Source organism: Raphanus sativus, chromosome 9, assembly GCF_000801105.2.
Source record: "Raphanus sativus cultivar WK10039 chromosome 9, ASM80110v3, whole genome shotgun sequence".
NCBI lineage: Eukaryota > Viridiplantae > Streptophyta > Magnoliopsida > Brassicales > Brassicaceae > Raphanus > Raphanus sativus.
The window spans coordinates 22,514,374-22,533,700 of record NC_079519.1 but is presented as its reverse complement, the minus strand read 5'-3'; the positions used below and the strand labels follow the sequence as shown (position 1 = coordinate 22,533,700).

At 37.2% G+C, this 19,327-nt stretch overlaps 3 protein-coding genes across 4 annotated transcripts; 1 reads left to right on the top strand and 2 right to left on the bottom strand.

The window, feature by feature from the left end:
* Positions 1-1,477: 1,477 nt before the first annotated feature.
* On the bottom strand, positions 1,478-6,103 carry LOC108835857 (nodulin homeobox). Its single transcript, XM_056994600.1, has 14 exons — positions 5,629-6,103; positions 5,390-5,545; positions 5,208-5,291; positions 5,006-5,134; positions 4,696-4,914; positions 4,459-4,590; positions 4,285-4,377; positions 3,964-4,116; positions 3,510-3,798; positions 3,284-3,421; positions 3,135-3,204; positions 2,954-3,020; positions 2,331-2,845; positions 1,478-2,248 (listed from the first exon to the last, which is right to left on the bottom strand). The coding sequence occupies exons 1-14, from the start codon at positions 5,773-5,775 to the stop codon at positions 1,801-1,803; spliced, it is 2,640 nt and encodes an 879-aa protein (XP_056850580.1). The 5' UTR covers positions 5,776-6,103; the 3' UTR covers positions 1,478-1,800.
* A 7,507-nt stretch (positions 6,104-13,610) lies between these two features.
* On the top strand, positions 13,611-16,002 carry LOC108828389 (rho GTPase-activating protein 2). The gene is made up of 4 exons (XM_018602064.2): positions 13,611-14,103; positions 14,596-14,716; positions 14,801-15,151; positions 15,226-16,002. Exons 1-4 carry the CDS (start codon positions 13,739-13,741, stop codon positions 15,664-15,666), a joined length of 1,278 nt encoding a protein of 425 aa, XP_018457566.2. The 5' UTR covers positions 13,611-13,738; the 3' UTR covers positions 15,667-16,002.
* On the bottom strand, positions 15,740-19,242 carry LOC108828388 (RNA-binding protein BRN1). 2 transcript variants are annotated; one of them, XM_018602063.2, is made up of 9 exons: positions 18,520-19,242; positions 18,276-18,358; positions 17,650-17,701; positions 17,424-17,549; positions 17,269-17,348; positions 16,997-17,176; positions 16,609-16,912; positions 16,386-16,529; positions 15,740-16,294 (listed from the first exon to the last, which is right to left on the bottom strand). In XM_018602063.2, exons 1-9 carry the CDS (start codon positions 18,689-18,691, stop codon positions 16,155-16,157), a joined length of 1,281 nt encoding a protein of 426 aa, XP_018457565.1. In that variant the 5' UTR covers positions 18,692-19,242; the 3' UTR covers positions 15,740-16,154. The 2 variants fall into 2 exon arrangements, with proteins under 2 accessions (XP_018457565.1, XP_018457564.1); XM_018602062.2 differs by having other exon boundaries at positions 16,609-16,915; positions 18,520-19,224.
* Positions 19,243-19,327: the final 85 nt, after the last annotated feature.

Sequence of the window (19,327 nt, the reverse complement as noted above, 5' to 3'; positions counted from 1 at the left end):
TCTATATCACCATTGGTGATGGAGAAAAATTGAAGCATCAACACCACTGCAAAGGAAGCTGAGGCAGCAAAAGCCGAAGCAGAAGCAGCTCAAGCTTACACTGAAGAAGTTTCAAAGACACTGAGAGGATGAAACATCTACAAAATGGTAAACACAATCTCCTTATATCACACAACACACAATAAAAAAATACTTTTTCATGATCGTATTGAGAATTTGATATAACAGATGGTTTATATGTGAGGTGACAGGGAAGGAAAAAGAATGTCTATCAGGGGAAGAGAAGCATGAAAGTAGTGTATGTTGATGATTTTCTACTTGGAAACTCTTTTTAGTCGTAAGTGTAACCTTCTTTGTATATGTAACAAATAATTCTTTAGCTGGAGAACTTTTGGCAGATTAAAAATGTGTTAGATATTTTGAAATTGGAAAGATATGCGGGCAACTGTTTTTTCTTTGTCATCTGGTGGATTAATATTCAAACTTATAACGGAGAAATTATACTGTTATAGCGGGTAAAAAGTATTTGTTTTAGTCTGAGAAAGAAATCAGCGGAGCCATTAACAAATCGTGACATTTTCTCTTCGTTAAAACTTTCTGATGTTCTGTTATTTAATTCTCGCGTGAAACATTTACACACTTAAAGCTATTTTCACTATAATGTAACCCAACCGGGTAAGTCGTACCAAATAATTTTTCACATCAATTTTTTTCTATAAAAATATTCAAAAAGATATTTTCTCTGTCTCAAAGAATCAATATTCATACATTAAATTTGTAATAAACTATATCCCAAAGGTTTTAACCAATGGAGTTTTGGAAAAGACGATTTATTTTTAAAATTTTAAAATCTACCAATAAACAATGTATTGAAAATGCAGAAAAATATGTATATCTTTGAAATAAATATTTTGAAAAAAGCGTTGATCTTTTGTAACGAAAAACTGTATCTAAAACAGTAAGAAAAAGAAAAATAGAATTAAAAAGAAAATACTAATATGAAAAAAATATATTACATAATATGAACAAGAAACGTAATATAATGAAATTTGACAAAAATAATAAAATAAATATATAAAATGACTTGAATATATTACAAAATAATATAATAAATATATTACAAAATATACCTCGATACATTACACGTAGAGCATATTCCGCCCGTAGGGCGGGCCGATCCTAGTAGTTTACGAAAGACTAGAAACTTGTAATAAGTGCTATATCCAAATAATCAATAGTCATTATTGACTTCATTGTCTAAGATTACTTCTTAGATTTATGAATGTCTTATAGTATCTTCAGTCTAAAACTTGATTTTTTCCCAAAATGAAATAAATTACTCCATAATGGAATCGGGGTTTACTCGACCTATTCTATTTTCAAGTAAAAAAAACCAAATAATAAACAAAAAAAATAAAAACAATACTCTATTGATGGAATAAATTTACTTTTACTCTATTATTGAATAGAAAAAAAGAATTACTAAAGCATTTTACTAGAGAGTTTGGAGTAAAATACAAACTGGAGTTGGAGATCCTTTTAGACCGCCAAAAAGAAATTTAGAAGTATACTTTACATGGCACTAAACTCAACTCTTCCCACTGACTGTTATACTTATGTTTCCTTAATTTGCTCTCAAAGTCTCAACCTTAACCTGCAAACAACCAGAGAGCGAGAGAGAAACAGAGTCCCTAAAACAGAGAATCTTTCGGATTAGGACCAAAAGAGAAGCTCTAAAGTCTAAACAGGTAAAGAAAAGAAACACCCTACAGGTCAGATATCTCAATGCAACCGAGTCTGTTACTGAAGCTTGCTCACATCCCAAGCCACTCTCATAACTCCAAACCTCGAGTTCGCTTCTCCAAAAGTCCTCCCAACATCATCAGATCCATAAGGGATGCTCATCTTGCTATAATCATATAACCCACTAAGCTCCATTACATCAACCACACAAAGCTGTCTCGTCTCCAGGCTTAAACCGTACCACTCACCGTCTGTTTTCAAAACCATTCCTTTGCCGACCTCGACTCCTCTCTCATCCACAAGCATCACTTGCTGCCCTCGCTTCACCCCTTCTGATGATGATGAAGATGCGGCAGAGGCTTTATCTGCAAATGGTGTCGATGGTTTCTGCTGCTGCCAAGTGTTTTCATCTCCAGGACTCTCTGGTAGATCCCCTGAGCTATTATTATCACGAGCTGGCCCTTGCTTGCTTGCTCGAGCTAGTTTTGCTTTTCTGTTATTCAGCCTGAGAACAAAAAAAATAAAAATATCAATATAAGATTGATAAATAGTGTGATAGCTAGAGAGAGAGAGAGAGAAGCAGGTACCAGTTCTTCAGCTGCGCAGATGTAACCTCAGGACCCTGCAAGCTGAGTTTATCAGCCCATGTCCGTATCCAAGCTGAGTTTCGCTGCATATCAGGTTCATCAACAAGCGCCTTCTCCATCATCGCCATTTGATCATCACTCATAATACTACGCTTCCTTTTCGTCCTCTGTTTCTCCAAGAGAAGAGAAGCTTCAGCTCTCTCATCCTCCTTCACCTCTCCCGAGGAAGCACTCACTTTAAGCCGCTGAGTAAAAGTGCGAGACAAATCTCCATCTTCAACCAGACCCTTCCCTCTGTTAGAGCTTGTTTCTGAACCACTGGTTTCAAGATTGTTTGCATCTCCGTCGCTTTCTTTCGACCGTTCTGCTATTTCCATCTCCTCGTTCACGCCTTGCTTTGTCCCAGCACCTTCCACTCGGACATCAGAATTCTCTGAAGCTTCATCGTTGTTAAGATTCAGAGGCTCTTTTCTCAGCTGCTTACCAGATGAACTACCTCCAGCACCTTGATTATCCTAGAACATATGATCGACAAGAGTAAAGTTTCGTTGCAGTTACTTGTATCAGTCAACTAAACAGATACTCTCATAAACAAAAGCATACAATTGTAACAATTTTTTCACCTTCACCTCAGCCTGACTTTCCTCAAACTCAGAACGGATGAGCGGCTCCAACTGTTGACAGAACACCCTGCAGACGAAAATACATATGTCAATACAAAAAAAAAGCACAGCTCGAAAACTAAGAAATGTGCTTTAATATTGTGTCAAGATGAAATGTATAATGATTGAGAGGTTCCTTCACCTCAAAATCATTAAATCTTCGACATTGAGGGCATTAGGGATCAAGAATTCTGCATGATGCAACAGAGAACCTACAAAAATACAAATATACATCACAATGAAATCAACAAAACATGTGTAATAAGAATGTAACAGGATAAAGGTACACACTTATGTTTTTGCAAACACTAGTGCCTCTCTGAGCCTCCGGAGTATATGAAGAGCTTGGTAATAGATTAACCAATATGCTTGAAGGATCCTTTCGCAATCCACTCACAAAAGTTTGGATGAACCGATTCCTGTCATCTTCTGCAGGTTTCAACAGCAAATCCACATAATAAGAAACAAAGGTATGCCACACAAAATAATCGTATGAAGACAGGAAACAAGAAATTACCTGTGCAGACTTCAGGAACAAAGCAGTGAAGATTAGCCATAATTTTTACAATTAAAGATGTTCTTTGATGTGCGTATGAAGACATGGTGAGGTTATTCTGAAAATTAAGCTTGAATGGAGGAACGACTAGTTCACCAAGAGATGAGAATGCACTTAAAACCCATCCAGATGAGGTAAACAGATCGTAATCAAGTGTTGCATCATCTTCCCTTGAAGAAAGATCAGAAGAGCACAACATTGACAAGAAATCTCCATGAGAGAGACAAAACACTGCGCTGAGAACCATAGTCTGTAGATAAAATTTTAACATCCGTCACACATTAAATCACAGAATTTGAGTACCGCAGTTAGATATAACCAGAGAAATGAAAGTTCATAGCTTGTATCATGAATAGAGAAAACTATAAATAAAGCAAGAGACAGTTGCAAAGGCAGGGGAGTATTCAATACATACAAAATGTTTGGTGAAAAACCGACGAAAATGTGAGTCATCCGAGAATACGTCAGCTAAGCGCATAGAGTTAAGTAGCACAAAACCCATTGGATACTCATGAGGAGCACTAGCCTTGGAAGCTCTAGAAAGGCCATGCCTCATTAATTCAAGAACCTACATTACAGATATAGCATCACTAAATAAGTCAACCAACATGAGTCCTTAATAGTGAGACTTGATCTTATAACTAGTTAGATGTTACAAACTATTTAGAAACCTTTCAAATAAAGAAGGAAAGCATCCTATTAATTTTAAAGCAAAACTCCTTTTATTAGGACTAACCTCTGAGGCAACAGTCTGAGCTAAATGCAAGCTTCCTGCACGTTCAACCTCGTCAAGAAATGAGACACTTTCAGCCTCAAATAAATGGTGCAACTGCAGGAGCATAAACTTTGGTATGAGACTTACAGACAGTAAATAGAAAAAAGAGTATGCTAAGTTACAAAACAGACTTACAAGTGAGAGAACTTTTGCTTTTATTCTAGATATCGACGCTATTACTACGGCAGCTCCAACAAATTCAGGAGTAACAGTTAGTGATAGTATGGACTGAGCTAGCATAAGAACACCACCTTTCCCACATAGCTCCTGAAAGAAGAATACCATAATTCCGAGAAAACATTATTAACCTATCATAGCGGTTGATCTAGAATTGATGCATCTAAAGGTTTAAGATCCACGCAATAGAGAAACCTGGTTTTGAGCGACACGGTCTCTAAACAGTTTGTGTTGGCATAGAGAGTGGAGGAACTGCAAAGAAGCTTCAGCTTGTTGGCAGTGGGCGTTAACCGCCCCTACAGAATTCACACCTACTTTCTTCGTTTGGTCAGTTTGCCGATGCAGCAACTTGGCTCTTAAAGATCTCACAACATTGTGAACCGCTCCAAAGGCAGCGTCTATAAACACATCAACCTAAATGAGAAACACAAGAATCAGATCAACAAATCCCAACGCAAAAAAGAAAACACAATATCTCAAGTACATCATGGTGAAGGTCATATACCTTAGGGTGGGCAAGCAAGACTATAACAAGATCTTGGGAGTTAGGAGAGATGAACCCATGCAACAGATGAAGAGCAGAAGCCACCATTGTCGCTTCTATCAATGAGTCATTATCTGACTTCCAGCTTTCCTGGAAGAAAATAAACAACAGAGATGATGAACCACAACTTGAGAAAGAGAGAAACAGGAAGAGAGTATTATACCTTTCTATTACCGCCGAGAGCTACCATTGTAAAGATCACAAGGTCAAGCATCTGAGTTGTTAATACCACATCATCAAGCAACACCTATCACAAAACGTATTCAACAGTCTGATTACTTTTCTATAACAAAGAGAAACATAAAGTCAAATTCTTTTTTTCAAGAACAATACAAAAGATGGAACCTGGTCAAGTTTAGGATGACGAGATGTTAAGTCACAGAAAGTATTCAAGAGTCTGATCCCAGACAACAAATACGGAAGCTTGGCGTCCTCATCAGAAGATATAAAGACAGATAGGAGGTGAAGAGGCAACATCCCTACCAGTTTCTCTACATCTATCTGAGAATCAAACAACTCAAAAAATCAATACTTCATTCCCAATCCCAAACCAAAAAAAAAACTCAAATAAAAAAAGATTGCACCTTTTCAGGTGATGCACCTTCTTCTTCTTTGTAACAGATAGAGAAGTCTTCGTTATCCTTAAGAAGCTTGTGAATCTCCAGAGAGGTTCGCCAATGCAAGCCTTTCACAGCTTCCACCACTTGCTTAGCTTCCAACATCTCACTCATGTCAACAGTCACTACTGAAGCTTACAATTAGCGGCCAGGGAGGAATCAAAGAGTAGAATTGATAATGAATTGGGAGAGGATAATGGCAGAGGCGGAGGCAGATATTTTTTTCTTTGTAAGGGTGTAATGGCAGAACGGTAAATATGAGTGAAGAGGGAGCTCAATGAGTGGATGTAATTGAGACTCTGCGTCTCTCAGTCAGCGGCGGGCTTATCTGATTTAAGTTTTTGCCCCAGCGGACGATTTCAATTTCAAACCCTAATCAACATTTTTCTTTTGCTTACAAATGTCGAGATGATGAAGACAATCACGTGAGAGAACACGTGACGCTTTTTTTTTTCTCCTCTCAGACATTTAATCTGAACCTCACTCAGATCAAGGTTTATTTCATTAAAACCCAAATAAGTTTTTAGTCTGGCCCAACTTATTCTGAACTTTTTTCTCTGTTTAAACATCATCTGTTTTTGACGCTCTCGCTTTAGAAAAGTTTTGTTTTAAGCTGAAAATAAAAGCAAAACTGTAAGTGCACACACCGCTAATGATTTTTTCGCGTCCGCCCATTCGGTTTTTGGACCTCATCTCGTACAGTGTACTAATTTTTCGAATGCTGAAACATCTTATTTACCAGGCCGGGGCATTTTTACCTCAACCTAAATCTGAACCGGAAAAACCGAAACCGAATCCGAACTATTATACAAAAATATCCGAACAGGACTTATGAGCTTAGTATTTTGGTGTTTGGTTATAACCCGAACCGATCCGAAATCCAAATTAGGATCCGAAAATATCCGAAATTAGTTAAATATGTTAATTTTTGATATATTTTAAGGTGATTTAGATATTTTTGACTATTAAAAATATTTTTGTAGTTTGTTTTATTTGTTACTTTTAGTTATTTTTAGCTAATTTAGTTAGTTTAACTAATATTTAATTAGATTTGTAAGCAATTTATATATTTTGAAACAAAAATTTGTCACTTTTTGAGGTTTAAAAAATATTTTTTTCAACGATTTTAAACATTGGTTACATCCGATCCGAATCGAACTCAGAAGGAACCGAACCGGATCCGATCTGATAATTAGTAAATACCGAATGGTACTTCTAAGCATAATCTCGAAAATTCGAAAATCTGAATTACCCGAACCGATACCGAATAGACCACCGAACGCCCAAGCCTATTATTTACTAACTATACACACTATTTTGTATATAGTTAGTATCTCGTACAGTGTACTAATGAATTATTACCATATGATATTTTACTGTGCTTTGGTTTCAATTACACGCTATTTTTGTGAATTACTTTCTAATATGTCATCGATCATTCCATTACAGCATCTCATACACACTTAACTTTTGATATATACATACAAATGAATTCAATTAAATCTTTCACTATATACCACCAGGGCCGGCCCAGAGGGGAAGCCACCCAAGCCATCGATTAGGGCATCCAATTTAAAAGGGCATATTTTCTATAAATTTTTGTTACTATATAGATAAAAATAATTTTATAAGATTTTTTAATTGAAACTATACTTATTGGACAGTTTTACTTATGATATTTTGAAGGCATAATTCAAATACTGAAAAATTCTTTAAAATGATATTCATTCGAACATAAATAGTGGTATTTTACTTATGGAATTAATATTCTACAAGAATCAATGTCACAATAGATTAGAAAACCTACTATAATATTTTTTTGTTAAAGAATGAATGTTATATGACAATATAAATTATTTAGTGGGCATTTTTACTTATGATATTTTGAAGGCATTTTTACTTATGATATTTTGAAGGCATAATTCAAATACTGAAATTTTTTTTAAAGTGATATTCATTCGAACATAATTAGTGGATTTTATTTATGGAATTATTATTCTACAAGAATCAATGTCAAAATAGATTAGATCGCCTACTATAATATTTGTTTTTTAAAGAATGATTGTTATATGAAAAATATAAATTATTTAGTGTGCATTTTAGAATATAAGAATATCGATCATCACATATAAAAAAAAATTAAAAGGTAAAAATAGTTATTAGTAGTATAACATGTTATTTAAGAGATTACCTAAATTGATTTTGTTATCGATTAAAACTGTTATAAGAATTGACTATATTTATTTAATGAATGCTTTTACATGAAAAAATGCAAAAAAATATATTTTAATGTTTTATATTTACTGTTTTAGTTCAAAATTTTAAATTACTTTTATATTAGTTTTTTTTATAATTTCAATACAAAATATTAAAAGACATAGTTTTAAAATTGGATTAGGGCATTGTTAAACGTTAGACCGGCACTGTATACCACAAACCAGTTACAAAAACTTTTAGAAAATTTGAGTTTTTCTTTATGAAAAATATATAAGGGAAGCGTCTATACAAATGAGACAACTCTTTTTATGGAGAACAATATGTTTGGAGACAGAATATGTCCTAGAAGAAATGTTTTTTACTATGGTTTGATGGGATCGAAGGTGCAATATGATGGGAATTTTTGCACTTGACAGAATGAAAGGTGAAGTTTGATGAAGAGAACTGCAGTTTAACAGAATGGAGGATGCAATATGAAAAAGAGATATGAAGTTGGATGGGACATAAGGAAGTTTGAGAAACATGCAATACAAAATAATGGTCATGATACATTAATGATATTATAGGTTGTCATCTTGAAGGTTCCCTGAGCCAGGGGTGGGTTGGAGCATAGGAAAATAACCGACCGCTTAAGAAATTATGATTTTAAATTGTAATTTTATATAAAATACTATAAAAAAATCTATATAAATAATAAAGGAAAGAAATTTTAAGTGAACGTATACATAAAAATTTTTATCAGATACGCACTTTCTAACGCTCAAGTCAAGACAACATTTACAGGTTGTTGCAGCCTAAACCGGTACTCGCTAACGATGTGAAGTTTCTGCATTGGTGAAGCTCTCTAAAGATTTATAAGAATCATAAAGATTATGAAGATATATATGTGTTTGTTATACGATGGGGAAGAAAAGTCACCACCAAAAAAGATGAAGTATTTCATTTGGATTTGAGTTTCCAAATATTGTTTTTGTCTGGGATAAAGTACTGATTTTGAGCTCTTAATTTACAATGAGGTAGAGAAAATGGTAGGAATATATGTTACCTCTGGACCTCCAGACAGAAGTTGTTAACAATTCTTTGGGTAGTATTTTGCGTTGTTTGGTGGACAATGCTATTAAGCATGGGATTCACGGTTGCCACAAGCTGAGTTTGCTCATAATCATGCAGTCAATTCCAGCTCGGGCTTTAGTCCTTTTCAGTTATATACGGTATTGTCCCGCGAGCTCATGTTGATCTTTCTTCTCTCATGGATCGTACAAGGATTCATGGTGATGCAAATGTATTTATTGACAACATATTGGATATACATACGAAGACAGTTCAACAGCTCGAGGCTTCTTCTGTCAAGTACAAAATCGTAGTTGACTCGCATCGCCGACATATTGTCTTCAATGATGGGGACTTGGTTTGGGTTCATTTGACTCGCGATCGAATGCCCTCTCATGCTTACAATAAAACTCAAGTCTAAGAAGACTGATCCTATCAAGATAGTGGTAAGGATCAACGATAATGTTTATCGGGTGCAGCGTCCATTCGATATCACTACATCCGACATTTTCAATGTGCTCTTTTTTACCAAGAATCTTCCTCCATATGAGTCTTCTGATTTGTGGACGAATCCTACTCACTTACGGAGACGTGATGCAGCATCATCAATACAAGATGGTGCCAATGTGATAATTTGAATTATCACCGTTTTGTTGGATTTCTTTAATTATTAGGATAAGACTTTATGTTTTTTATTAATGTAAGTTTTTCTTGTTTAAGTTCAATTATGTCTTTAACATTGATATATAAGAGGAACTATGAACTCTTGTAACATCACGTTTTTGATTTATAATATAAAGCTTTTGTTTTCAATAACTTGTTCGATTTTATTCAATTCATCAAATATGAAGTTGGTCTCAAAAAGCTATCGAAAAAAACTCTGGTTCAATTCAAGAACAAGTTTCGGAAAACTCTAAAGTTCATAAATCGATTGTTCACCCATTCGTACCCTGCGCTAGTTATTTTCATGTCTTTCTTCTTTCTTTCATTTTTTCACAGAAAAAATATATTTACAATAGTATGATAATTCATCGATGGTCGATTAGGTAACATAGGTATTCTTTGAGTATTTATTGGTGATACTAGATTGTACGTTACTATCTTGATAAAAAAAAGAGGGTACTTTATTATCTTTGCGGCTAAAATCTTTGTTGAAGTAAAAAAAAAAAAATCAAATATTAGATGATGAAAAACTGTTGTTGAAATGTTTTTTAAAAAAACTGTTGAGAGTAGAGCGTAGAGCAGAATCAGAAGCCTGATTGACGAAGAGGGCAGAGAGTGGTTCACGGACGCAGATTTTGGGAGAGTTGCAGAACTTTATTTTAAGAAACTCTTTGCCTCAGAAGATATTGGCTTCGAGCTTGAGGAGTGGAATGGAATACCGACCACTGTATCACCTGCACAAAATGAGCTGCTACTGAAACCAGTCACAAAAGAGGAAGTCCGTAAGGCTGTCTTTGAGATCAACCCATCTAAATGTGCAGGACCAGACGGTATGAGTGGACACTTCTTCCAGCAATTCTGGGAAACTAATGGGGAGGACATCACCTCAATGGTCCAAAAGTTCTTTGAAACTGGGATTCTAGAGGAAGGAATGAACAACACCAATATATGCCTCATCCCGAAGACTCTATCGGCTAAGAGAATGAGTGAGTACAGGCCAATCAGCTTATGAAACGTAGCGTACAAGATCGTCTCCAAGCTCTTGGCAAGGAGATTAAAGAAGGTGCTTCCGAAGGTGATCTCCGAAACTCAAGCTGCGTTTGTAGAAGGTCGACTTATTTCTGATAACATCCTGGTGGCGCATGAGCTTCTACACGCCTTGACATCAGATAACAAGTGCGCAACAGAGTTCATCGCCATTAAGACAGATATCTCCAAAGCTTTCGACCGTGTGGAGTGGCCTTTTCTGAACAGGGCGCTGCAAGCTTTTGGCTTCTCGGAAGGTTGGAGAAACCTCATTATGAGCTGTGTCTCATCTGTTCAGTACCAAGTGCTAATTAACGGGGAACCATATGGAAGGATTACTCCGACTAGAGGTTTAAGGCAGGGAGACCCGCTCTCTCCCTACCTATTCGTTATTTTCACGGAAGTTCTGGTTCAAATGCTAAAGATAGCTGAGGCAACAAAGAGATTATCGGGTCTCAGAGTAGCAAGGCGAGCCCCACCAGTTTCGCACCTCCTGTTTGCTGACGACAGCATGCTGTATTGCAAAGGAACGAACGAAGAACTCAATCAAGTGATGCACATTCTTCACCGTTACAGCCTCGCTTCTGGGCAAAGGATCAACTATGAGAAATCTAGTGTATACTTTGGTAAACACATCCCGGATCACAAATGGGAAGAGATCAAGCGGAAGCTAGGTATAGAGAAAACGGGCGGGGATGGCTTCTACTTGGGTTTGCCAGAAGCTTTTAGGGGGTCTAAGGTCTCCATCCTCACCTATCTGAAAGAAAATCTGAACCAACAGGTACATGGGTGGCAAAATAAATTCCTCTCACCAGCTGGCAAAGAGATACTTCTAAAGGCAGTGGCAATGGATTTGCCCACTTATACGATGGCTTGTTTCCTACTCCCCAAGACAATCTGCAAGCAAATAATATCTACACTCTCAGATTTTTGGTGGAGAAACAGTTGAGATTCAAGAGGCATGCACTGGAAGAGCTGGGAGAATATGTGCAAACCGAAAAGCGTAGGTGGTATGGGCTTTAAAGACTTGGAGGCATTTAACCTAGCCCTCTTAGGGAAGCAACTGTGGCGGATGATAACTAACAAGTAATTGCTGATGTCGAGGGTGTTTAAAAGCCGCTACTTCAAAGATTCAGACCCCCTGAATGCATCTCTTGGATCAAGACCATCCTTTGCATGGAGAAGTATACACGCAACGCAGAAGTTAGTAAAGCAAGGAGCCAGAGTGGTCATTGGCAACAGAAAAGAGACTAAGGTCTGGATAGATCCCTGGTTAGGAAGCAAGCCAGCATCACCGGTACGCTCAATGAGACTCCACACAGATGGTAATGTAAGAGGAAACACTCCAGACCTGAAAATATGCAACATGTTGCTTGCGAATGGAAGAGAATGGAACCAGGAGGCCCTAAATCGCCTCTTCACTCCCCAGACCTGCGAACAGATCACAAAGATTCAGCCATCAGGAAGAAATGGGGCAGACACTTACTCATGGGAGTACACTAAATCAGGTCATTACACGGTAAAATCGACATATTGGGTCCAAGTTAATGTCATCAATGATGAGGAAAGTAGCCGAGGAGTAATGCAACCGAGCCTGGATCCTATATATCAAAAAATTTGGAGCTTAGAAACGAGCCCAAAAGTAAGGCACTTCCTTTGGAGAAGCTTAAGCAACGCTTTGCCGGTAGCTGAGAAGATGGTGCAAAGACACATTTCGAAAGACAAGAGGTGTAACAGATGCGGTATTGAGTCAGAATCGGTGAATCACCTGCTCTTCCAGTGTACGTATGCACGTCTAGTTTGGGCAGAGGCAAATGTACACATCCCGCCATCGAGGTCCTGGTCAGACTCCTTCTTTTCCAATTTATATTGGGTCTTAAACTTGAAAACAGAGTACCCTAAGGAAGAGATTGAAGAGGACCTAGCTCCGTGGTTGCTTTGGAGGCTATGGAAAAACCGAAATGAGCTAATCTTTAGGAGTAAGGATTACAGTGCGACAGCCACGGTAGCAAAGGCACGGGAAGACGCGAAGACATGGGCCTGTCAAAAGGAGGTGGAATTTCAAGAGGTTAAAAGGCCCGCCACACAGCAACAAGTAAGGAAATGGTCTCCACCTTGCAACACACGCCTCAAATGCAACACAGATGGAGCTTGGAAGCAGGAAACTGAAGAAGGAGGTGTGGGTTGGATCTTACGTGATCATCACGGGAACATGCTGTGGGCTGGTGCCAAACGTGTGCAGGGATTGGGTTTAGAGTTGGAAATGGAAGCAGAAGCCTTAAGATGGGCGGCTTACACTTTGGCAGGTTTTGGATACAAAAATATTACCTTTGAAACTGACTCACAGCTTCTCGTGAGGATGTTGAGTGGTGAAAAAGAGACATGGCCCAAAGTACGACCCATACTGCAGGAGATAAGAACAGTCCTTTCCGCTCTTGAAGAGGTTGAAGTGGTTCATTACCCGCGGAGTGGTAACAAAGTTGCAGATAGAATAGCTAAGGAGACTACACATTTACGTCCTTTGTCCCTAAGTTGTATTCTATGGTGCCTAGTTGGTTATTTTCTTGTATGGAGACTGATAGATCAGTTGTAGCACATTGAGTTTGGTCAATATGAAGTTGTAGTTGAATCAAAAAAAAAAACTGTTGTTGAACCAAAAAGAAAACTAACAACAAAAACCAGCTACACAAAGAGTGGCATTAACGCAAATTTACAAAAACATGTCAGGGTAAAAGCGTGATTCACAGTAAAAGCCAACATTACATAAAAGCACATGAGTCTCCTAGAGGGAGAGAAATTTGAAAACGAGTGGCCGTTGTGTTTCAAATCCAACAAAAGAAAAAGGACAAACAGATTCAAAACCAAAACACAAATATTATTTAAATATAAATAAAATAAAGAAAAAGAAACATTTTCTTTTCTTTTTTTTTTTTTTTTTTTTTTTTTTAAAAAAGAAGAAGAAACATTTTCGAGAACTTCAAAATCGAAAAAGAGAGAGAGAAGAAGAAGAAGAAGAAGAAGCACAAAGTCCAGAGAGAGAGAGAGGCTGAGAAGAATCTCCATTGTTCGAGACACGACACAACTTGAGCGATCTTTGGTCTCCTTCATCTTCTCTAAACCAATGACGGGGCTTGTGATGGTGACTAAATCTACCGTTGGTTGCGGCGGAGGAAAAGGAGGAGGAGGAGGAGGAGGAAGAAGCAAACCCACCGTGGAGGAGGAAGAGCAGAACCAGCAACTCTCTCTTGTTGAGTTTCTACTAACAGCTCTTCGTAAATCCGTAATCTCCTGCCGCGTCGATAATAACGGTCAAGACGACGTCGTAGGAGGAGGAGGGATCTCTTCCGCAGCCGTTCATCACATGGAGATCGGATGGCCAACGAACGTCCGACACATCACACACGTGACATTCGATAGATTCCACGGCTTCCTCGGTCTCCCACACGAGCTTCAAGTCGAGATCCCATGTCGTGTCCCTAGTGCAAGGTAATAAAGCTTCAGACTTTGATACTTAAATCTGTAATTATACGTGTATTTAGCTTAATAAATGCTTCTTAATTATCTTTCAATTTTCAAGAAATCGGTAGCTGTAAGTCTGTAACTATGAGATTTGTAGAGTACTAACCACTAGAAGGACTATTCGGATTTACTTATTTAGGCTAGGCTATGTTAACAAATTATTTAAAAATAATTTATATATAACATCATAATTTAGTTTTTTGGGTCTAATTATATTAGATACACACAAAAAGAAGAAAATTTTGTGAATTTACACTAACATTATTACTTGATTCAACAGATTTATGTTAATTTAAATTAATTTAGACTAGTTTTTAACATATTTAAATGGTTTAAACTAATTTGAATTGTATAAAATCGAATTCTAAGCAATTTTTTCGGCTATAACTGATAAACCGTTTTTATTCAGCTTAAACCATTTTTTAGAACACTGACATCTTTACTACTACATTAATGCAGTGTAAGTGTGTTTGGTGTCTCTGCGGAATCAATGCAATGTTCTTATGACCAGAAAGGAAACAGTGTCCCAACTATTCTATTACTAATGCAGCAAAGACTCTACTCTCAGCAAGGTCTCAAGGTAAGGACATTGCATTAAAAAAATCAAGATTTATACTCTCACATGTCCTCCCTTTTGTTAATCTTGTTGTGTGGATGAATATAGGCTGAAGGGATCTTTAGGATAAACCCTGAGAACAGTCAAGAGGAACAAGTGAGAGACCAACTCAACAGAGGTGTTGTTCCTGAGAACATTGATGTGCATTGCTTGGCTGCTCTTATCAAGGCTTGGTTTAGAGAGTTGCCTTGTGGAGTGCTTGATGGTCTTTCTCCTGAGGAGGTTCTTAACTGCAACACCGAGGAGGAATCTGTTGAGCTTATAAAGCAGTTGAAGCCTACTGAGTCTGCTCTGCTCAATTGGGCTGTTGATCTTATGGCTGATGTTGTTGAGGAAGAAGAGTTTAACAAGATGAATGCCAGGAATATTGCCATGGTTTTTGCTCCTAACATGACTCAGGTAAGAACGAACTAAACATGACCTTTGTTTTTATTGTATTACATACTGACTAATGTATTTGTATGACTCTTAAGATGACAGATCCATTAACGGCTCTTATGCATGCTGTTCAAGTGATGAACTTGCTTAAGACTCTCATCACCAGAACATTAGCTGAACGCGAAGGAACGACAAGCGGATCAGAAGGATATTCACCATCCCATTCATCAAATTCCCAAACTGACTCTGACTCAGACAATGCACAAGACATGGAAGTCAGCTGTGAATCACAAGGCACAGATTCTGAATCCGGAGGGGAAGAAGAACAAGAACAACAAGATGAAAACGATATTGGATCATTAAGCTCGATAGAGAACTGCTTCTTGAGTCAGCTCAACAACAATGCTAGAGTTTCAAACAGCAGTATGTCTGAAGACTTGAGCCCAAAATGCTCTCCAGTGGTATCATTCACAGACAGCAAAAACAACACTTTAAGCTCAAGCAAAAGCGACCAAGATGAAGCTATGACCGTCTAATTCAAAGCGAGTTTCCACGGGTGTTCCGGTAACAATCACATTTGTTTGTAGCTTTCTTTGTTTTTCTGCTTAATCTGCTGCAGAGAACAAACACAAGAAGGAAGAGAACTTGGTTGTGTCTGTAAATCGAATACAGAGATTATTGTCCAACTTTGTTAGGGTCTTTAGAGTTTGTTGGGTGCTGAGTCTGATAAGGGTTCAACAAGGGCTGAACCTGTCTGTTGACTGTTGTTGTAGTCCTTACTCCCATGTTTGTGTGTTGTGCTGTTTGGTTTGTTTTAGCAAAGATAATCTGATGATCTCTCTTTCTAATTTCATTTGAATCATCATTGAATCTTTCTTCTAAAGACCAACATCAGATTATCAATAGAAAGTAAATAGAACAATTCAATGAAATTAATGTTAATAAATCATAAAATGTTTTACATAAATTTCAATAATGCACATAAATTACAAATTGTTATTTGCAGAGAGGATGGCTTAGAGTTTTAGTTTTGACTATTATGTTGGCCATTGTTGTTGTTGTCTCTCTTAAGCTGGACTTTCAGTTTCTTACCACCTAAATGGCAACCATTCATGATGTTAATAGCTTTTTGAGCTGCTGCTTGTGAGTCATAACTAACAAAACCTGTAACCATCAGAACAACCAAAAGAAGATGCATTCACTCTTTACATTTTACAATGATAAGTAGCAAAAACCAAACAGAAAGAGAGCTTACCGAAACATTTGCTTGCACCAGTGGCTTTGTCTACAAAAACCTTGGCGCTCAGAACAAGACCAAAAGGTTGAAATGCAGCGGAGAGTTCTTGATCCCCAAACTCACGAGGTATGTTATAGATAAACAGATTCGCACCTTCCGGACCTAAAGAACCAGCATAATGTTTCAAATCTAAAGGGAATTTGACAAGATAAAGAAAGAAAAAAAGGTTTCAAACTCTAACCTTCGGTTTGAACAATGGAACTCAAAGGTGTTGCTGACACGCTGCTGTGAGCAATGGCAGGTGATACGGATCCAAGAGAGCTACTTAGAGGGCGAGGGCTCATAATCCCTCTAGGATAAGCTAACGGATAAGGAAGACCACGTACAGGGGGATAGCCGGAGCCTGTGTAAGTTATTGGAGGCAAAGCAAAGTTTCTACGGGCCAAGCGAGGTGGTATAGAGTCAGGTGAGACTCTTCTTTGCAACGCGTTGTTATTAACTTGGTTCTGAATTGGTGGTAGCATGTAACCATAAGTTCCAGGAGCCTGCTGTGGAAAATAAGAAAGGAGGATTTTTATTAGTTAAGAGTTTGAACGAAGCAAATGTTTATAGCTTTAGGCTTTGCTTACATGATAACCATAACCGCTATAAGGTGGAGTATAGCTCATAGGTAATGCTCCAAACAATGAAGGGTTTGTTGGATCAGGGTTAGCTAATCTAGCCATGTCAGACTGAGCCTTTTGAAGTCTTCTTGTGTGTCTCTCCTTTTCTGTGTCTGCCCATTTCACAACTAAAGGAACAGTTGAACCCTAAGAGGAAAGCAAACAACAAAATGATGGAACTGTCACACTACACAGGAGAAAAGGTAAAGAATTTACAAAAGTTAAGCAAAAGCAACCACCTCCATTTTGTGCTTGCCATTGATGGCTTCCATGGCAGAAACAGCTTGTTCTTTCGTCTCATACTTGAGAAAAGCACAGCCTAACAAAATACCGCAAAAGGTGATCAAAACAGCGTAAAAAAAAGAAATAATAACACAGAGGATAGATGTCAAACCTTTGCTTGTTTGTTGAGCACCTCTAAGAATCTGTAAATCCTTTATGGTCCCGTATTTGGAGAATAACGATAGAAGTTCAGCTTCAGAGACATTCTTTGGAAGCATACCGACAAAAAGCTTGTGCTCTAGATTATAGAATACAGTACAATACATATCCATCACTTGTAAGTTGTAAATGGAAGAACAATTACAAAGAAGCAGTTAGAAAAAAAAGGTACGTGTTACCTAGCCTTTCCAATTCGCCATCTGCGTACTTTACTTGCAATAGACTAGCTGCCTGCGAAACATTAAAAAATGCCTAGTTAGAGACAAACACACAAGTGTTGCATTTTTTGTGCTCATAAGAACAAAGGGATCATCAAGCTACTAACACTCTTGTCTCAATGAAGGGTGGAGCAAAGAACTGATCTTATCGTTTTAACTTCTAAGGAAAGCTCACTGAATCTCATTTCTAGCAATTACTAAAATCTCCATTCGTTTCAATTTCTTGGGTTTGAAGATATATCATTATAAAACAATGTCAATAAATTTCAAACAAAAAGAATTGACCCTTAAATCAAAAGATTCGATTCTGATTCTGGAAAGGAAAATTGACATTCATCTAAACATAGAAAGAAAACGCTTCGTGGGAAGCAAGCAGTTGTATAATAATCACAAATTGCCTATTCTGGAATTAAACAGAAAACCCAAAAACAAGTACAATGCAGTTTATATATAAAAAAAAAAAGAACTTCTCTGAGATTCCAAAACCTGACTCTGAATAAATGTAAAACTAGAGAACATCATCAATCACATTCAATCATCTGAAAATAAGAAGAAAAGGTCAGAAATAAATAAAAAGAAAAGCATACACCAGGTAACGTCTTCTTGTTATGGCAAGTATTGACCAGCTTATCTGCTTCCTCTCTCGATGGACATTGCACAAAACAACATCCTAACATCATCAGGCAAAAAAAAAAAAATTAAAAAAACAAATTAGGGTTTCGAATAATTCAAATAAAATCACGAGAATCACATTCTCGAATTGAAAACTTTATTAAAACTAAAATAAAAAAATTGAAGAAAGAGAAACAGAGGATGGGAAAAAAAAGAAACCTCGAGAGGCGCGTGTGATCTTGTCCTTGATGATGTTGACCTCGTCGACGTCTGCGAACTCTTGAAACAATGTAAGGAGCTGAGATTCCGACATATGTCTCGGAATTTGTCCCACGAAAACCTTTACGCTCTCTTCTCCATTATTCTGCTTCTCCCTATTCTCCTCCGCCATTGTTCTCTCCGTCTCTCTCTCTTTCTCTCTGTTGACAAAACGGTCGTCCCTCTCTCTCTCTCCTCCTTCCTGTCTTCGTCGTCTTCTCCTTCTCTTTTTCTCTCTCTGCAAATTTTTTTTTTGGTTTCCGAAGTTTATTTATTTTCAAACGAAGGAAGGAAGAAAAAATTGGTGGAAATTGAGAAGTTGGAATTAAATTAAATGCTGACAATAGTCGCCCTTGCTGTTACAATTAATTTACGGTATTTGCCATTACAGCTGTACAAAGGGAAGGCGAGAGAGAGCTTTTATTATGCGAGCGAGGGAACACTTGGGATTGTTTTGTCTTGTTATGGGAATGCATTCTAATTTACATTATTGCCCTCCCCTTACACCCGCGCCGTTCTTGTGTTGTGTTCCTCTCTGTTCTTTTGTTCCAGATAAAATTGTTGTCAAACTTGTAGTTTGGTAGTTGATTCGGTTTAATACTGTATTATTAGTTGACCAAATAATTAACTTTTGATTAAAAAATTAATAAGAGAAACAATATTGTTCCGAAAATATATTCTAATGAGGTATTCATCAATATTTTTATATTCTTAGAAAGTATAAATTATCCATATTGTTTATCAACTAGTGTTATATCTTTTTTTTTTT

What these genes read in the sequence shown, in the direction of transcription:
- LOC108835857 (XM_056994600.1), bottom strand. Translation starts at nt 5,775, where the DNA reads ATGAGTGAGATGTTGGAAGCTAAGCAAGTGGTGGAAGCTGTGAAAGGC. An exon ending in GGTTTTTCACCAAACATTTT is followed by an intron (nt 3,799 to 3,963) that starts GTATGTATTGAA and finishes TTTTATCTACAG; the next exon opens with ACTATGGTTCTCAGCGCAGT. An exon ending in GAAGATTTAATGATTTTGAG is followed by an intron (nt 3,021 to 3,134) that starts GTGAAGGAACCT and finishes TTTCGTCTGCAG; the next exon opens with GGTGTTCTGTCAACAGTTGG.
- LOC108828389 (XM_018602064.2), top strand. Translation starts at nt 13,739, where the DNA reads ATGACGGGGCTTGTGATGGTGACTAAATCTACCGTTGGTTGCGGCGGA. An exon ending in ACTCTCAGCAAGGTCTCAAG is followed by an intron (nt 14,717 to 14,800) that starts GTAAGGACATTG and finishes GGATGAATATAG; the next exon opens with GCTGAAGGGATCTTTAGGAT. An exon ending in TTGCTCCTAACATGACTCAG is followed by an intron (nt 15,152 to 15,225) that starts GTAAGAACGAAC and finishes ATGACTCTTAAG; the next exon opens with ATGACAGATCCATTAACGGC.
- LOC108828388 (XM_018602062.2), bottom strand. Translation starts at nt 18,691, where the DNA reads ATGGCGGAGGAGAATAGGGAGAAGCAGAATAATGGAGAAGAGAGCGTA. An exon ending in ATAGCGGTTATGGTTATCAT is followed by an intron (nt 16,916 to 16,996) that starts GTAAGCAAAGCC and finishes TATTTTCCACAG; the next exon opens with CAGGCTCCTGGAACTTATGG. An exon ending in TGGTGCAAGCAAATGTTTCG is followed by an intron (nt 16,295 to 16,385) that starts GTAAGCTCTCTT and finishes TGATGGTTACAG; the next exon opens with GTTTTGTTAGTTATGACTCA.